This window comes from Tauraco erythrolophus, chromosome 31 (genome assembly GCF_009769465.1).
Source record: "Tauraco erythrolophus isolate bTauEry1 chromosome 31, bTauEry1.pri, whole genome shotgun sequence".
Classification (NCBI taxonomy): domain Eukaryota; kingdom Metazoa; phylum Chordata; class Aves; order Musophagiformes; family Musophagidae; genus Tauraco; species Tauraco erythrolophus.
In genome coordinates this window covers 851,231-854,266 of record NC_141495.1, presented here as the reverse complement: position 1 = coordinate 854,266, position 3,036 = coordinate 851,231, and the positions used below count along the sequence as shown (strand labels likewise).

The 3,036-nt window shown below is 75.9% G+C and overlaps 1 protein-coding gene across 1 annotated transcript; it reads left to right on the top strand.

Annotated features, from left to right (window-relative positions):
- Positions 1-1,028: 1,028 nt before the first annotated feature.
- DDN (dendrin) lies at positions 1,029-2,367 on the top strand. The gene is given in 3 exon segments (XM_086628500.1): positions 1,029-1,213; positions 1,316-1,367; positions 1,369-2,367. Coding segments are annotated over 3 exon segments (1,236 nt in total).
- Positions 2,368-3,036: the final 669 nt, after the last annotated feature.

Sequence of the window (3,036 nt, the reverse complement as noted above, 5' to 3'; positions counted from 1 at the left end):
CGCCACCGCTTCGTGTGTGCGGAGAAACCGCGAATAAACACAGACCTGGCACGAACCCGGCTTCGTGGGGGGCACTCGGGGGGCACCGGTGCCGAGGGAGGGGGTGCCCAGAGAAGGGACTTGGCCCCCCCACCCCCCAGCCGGGACAGGGGGAATCTGCTGAGCTCACCCAGACCCTAAATCCCTGTTTGTTCCGCCTGTGGCTTTTCTAAAAGGCCGGGATTGGGGACGGGACAGGGACGGGGACCCGGTGGGATGTGGGGACCCTCCTGGTGGTGGCCGCGGTGAGGGGGGGGTGTCAGGGCCGGGGCTGGGGGAGGCTGGAAGGGACGGCACTGGGGGGGCCGGGATGCTGGGGTCGCCGTGGGGTGCTGGTGGGGGTCGCGGGCAGCTCGGACACCCGGTTTCGCTGCCGGTGCCGCTCGGGGGAGGCGCGAGGCCGGACCGTGCTGAGCGTGGCACATTCCCGGCCGGGGGGGAGGCCGAGACGTGGCCCCCGCCACCACCAGCTCCCGCCAGCGCCGAGGTCCGGCACAGGCTCCGGTGCAGCGGTGCAAGGTGAGAGCCGAGGCGGGTGCCCGTGGGGCTGGGGGGGGAGGTCCGGGGGGGCCCAGTGCCATACTGGGGGCTGGTGCCGGTGCCGGTGCCGTTGCCATGCCGCCGCCGGAGGGTTGCTAAGCTCCGCTCGGAGCCCGCGTGGGCTGCAGCGCTCGGTGCCAAACCCGGCATCGCCTCGCTTTGTCGCAGGGGGGGAAGGGATCCCGGGGCGGGGGGGGGGGGGACACCCCCAGGACGGCCGGTGGGGTCCCTGCGGTGCGCTGGGCTCCCAGCCGGCGAGGCCACCCCAGGGGGACACCATACCCCGTGGCCGCCGGCCTGGCAGTGCCAGCGGGCAGGACGTGGGGGTCCCCGGGGGCGCACGTGCGGCGGTGGCTGCGCGTGTGTGCGGGCGGGCGCGTGGCTCCGGCGAGGCTCTGGCGAGCGCGTGGCGGTGGGGTCCCCCCCCGCGGCGGGGACCCCCCGGGGCCATGCTGGGGGGCACAGAGCGGGGCACGGGGCGCCTGCGGATCTGCGAGCGGACCAAGCTGCTGCTGGTGGAGATCGACACGGTGGCATGTTGCAGCCCGGCCGCCGGCATGGCCGCGGGGTGCCGGCCCGCGCCCCCCTGGACCTACCGCCGCTTCGCCGGGGAGTACTGCGTGAGTGGGGATGGGTGGGGTGGGGGGGTCCATCCTGCACCCCAGTCCCTGCCTGGGCGGCTGCCCACCTCCCCACCAGCCCCGGTGCCCCTCACGCCCCCCTCTCTGTCTTGCAGGTACCTGGAGAAGCGCTTCGTGGCAGAGCTGGCCCCCCCCTGGCCCCCAGCACCCCCCTGCTCCCCCCCGCCGCCTGCAGGACTTCACCACCCCGACCCCCCCGGGATGTGAGACCCGGCCCCGGCCGCCCCCCACCCGCTGGCCCCCAGGGCAGCCCGAGGGGACGGGGGGCACCAGATCCCGGTCCCGGCACTCGCCGTGCCCCCCCCATCCCAAGCTTCCAGGGGGCAGGCTGGGCCCCCCCAGCTACGAGGCACACATGCAGCGGGTGCAGGCGACCCACACCCGCCGTGGGGGGCCACCCCCCTACATCTCACCCCCCGCCTACGATGCTCCCCACCGCACGCTGCAGCTCTGGCCCCCCCGGGGACCCCGCAGCCCCCTGCCGGCACTCCGGGGCCGCGGGGCTGTGCCGGGCGGCTGGAGTCACACGCTGCCCCGGGCAGCCACCGAGGCCGGACACCGGCGGCCCTGTGGGGGGCAGCCATCCCCGGGGGGGTCCGGCACCCCCCAGTACAGCCAGACGCTGCCCCGGGCGGCGGCAAGCCGGGAGCGGGTCCCGGGACGCGGGAGAGGCCGGCGAGGGACGGGGGGTCACGTCCTCATCGACGCCACCCGCGTGGTGGTCCGCGCCCAGTATGTCCCCCCCCCGCAACGCCAGCAGGTCCGCTACGCCGGGGGGTCCCCAGGGCCCACCACCCCCACCAGCAGCCCCTCCGCGGTCCCTGGGGCTGCCACCCCCCCAGCAGCACCGTCGCCTGCCCAGGAGCCCCCCGGCAGCCCCCGCAGTCCCTGGTGCAGCCCGGGTGGCTATGGGGGTCCCCGGGGGCGGCCCCCCCCGCGGCGGCCGGTGCTGTACGCCCAGGCGCTGCGCGAGGCCGTGTCCCGCATCCGGCGGCACACGGCGCCCGACTCCGACTCGGAGGCGGAGGGGGGCGCGGGGGGGCCCCGCCGGCGGCACTGCCGCGACGTCTGCGCCTACAGCAGCAGCAGCAGCAGCCTGGAGAGCACCGGGGCCCCCCCGGGGGCTGCGAGCCCCCCCCGGGCTTGAGGGGGAGGGGCTTGGCGGGGTGTGGTCCAGGTGGGGCGGGGCTTGGCAGGGTGTGGCCCTCGAGGGGCGGGGCTTGGGGCTGCGGTTCCCACCGGCTCACCCCAATAAAGGCTGCGGGATCCCGATGTGCCGCCTCTGCCCCTTGTGTGTGTGCGGCGAGGGGGGGTTCGATGGGGCCCATCACCCTCCCCAGGGCCCCCCCTTCCTCTGGACCCCCCCCCCCCACCCCAGTGAGGACCTGGGCATCCAGACATCCCCTCCACCCCCGCGGTCCTGGGGTCAGTCGGAGGCCCCGGGCGTCCCGGCGGGCACCGCAGCGCATCACGGCGCGGGTGGGACGCGCCGCCCCCCCCCCCCCCACACACACACACCCCCCTCCGGGTCCCCCATAATGAGTAGGTGAGCGTGGCGGGGCTGGCCCACGGCCACTAGCCCCACGTCACGGCTGGGGGGGGACCCCGGGTGAGTCACCGGGGGTGACTGTCCCCCCCGACGGCCGCCACCTCTTAGTCACGCTGCGGGGGGGGGGGGGTGGATCCCCCCCGGCCAGAGGAAACCGCACAAATAACGTGTCCAATTTGCACGTTATTTAAAACCGGCTCCTCCCCCGCCCCCCTGCGCGACCCTGTCATTATCCCGGTGACACCGGCCGGGAGGTCACGGTGTGGG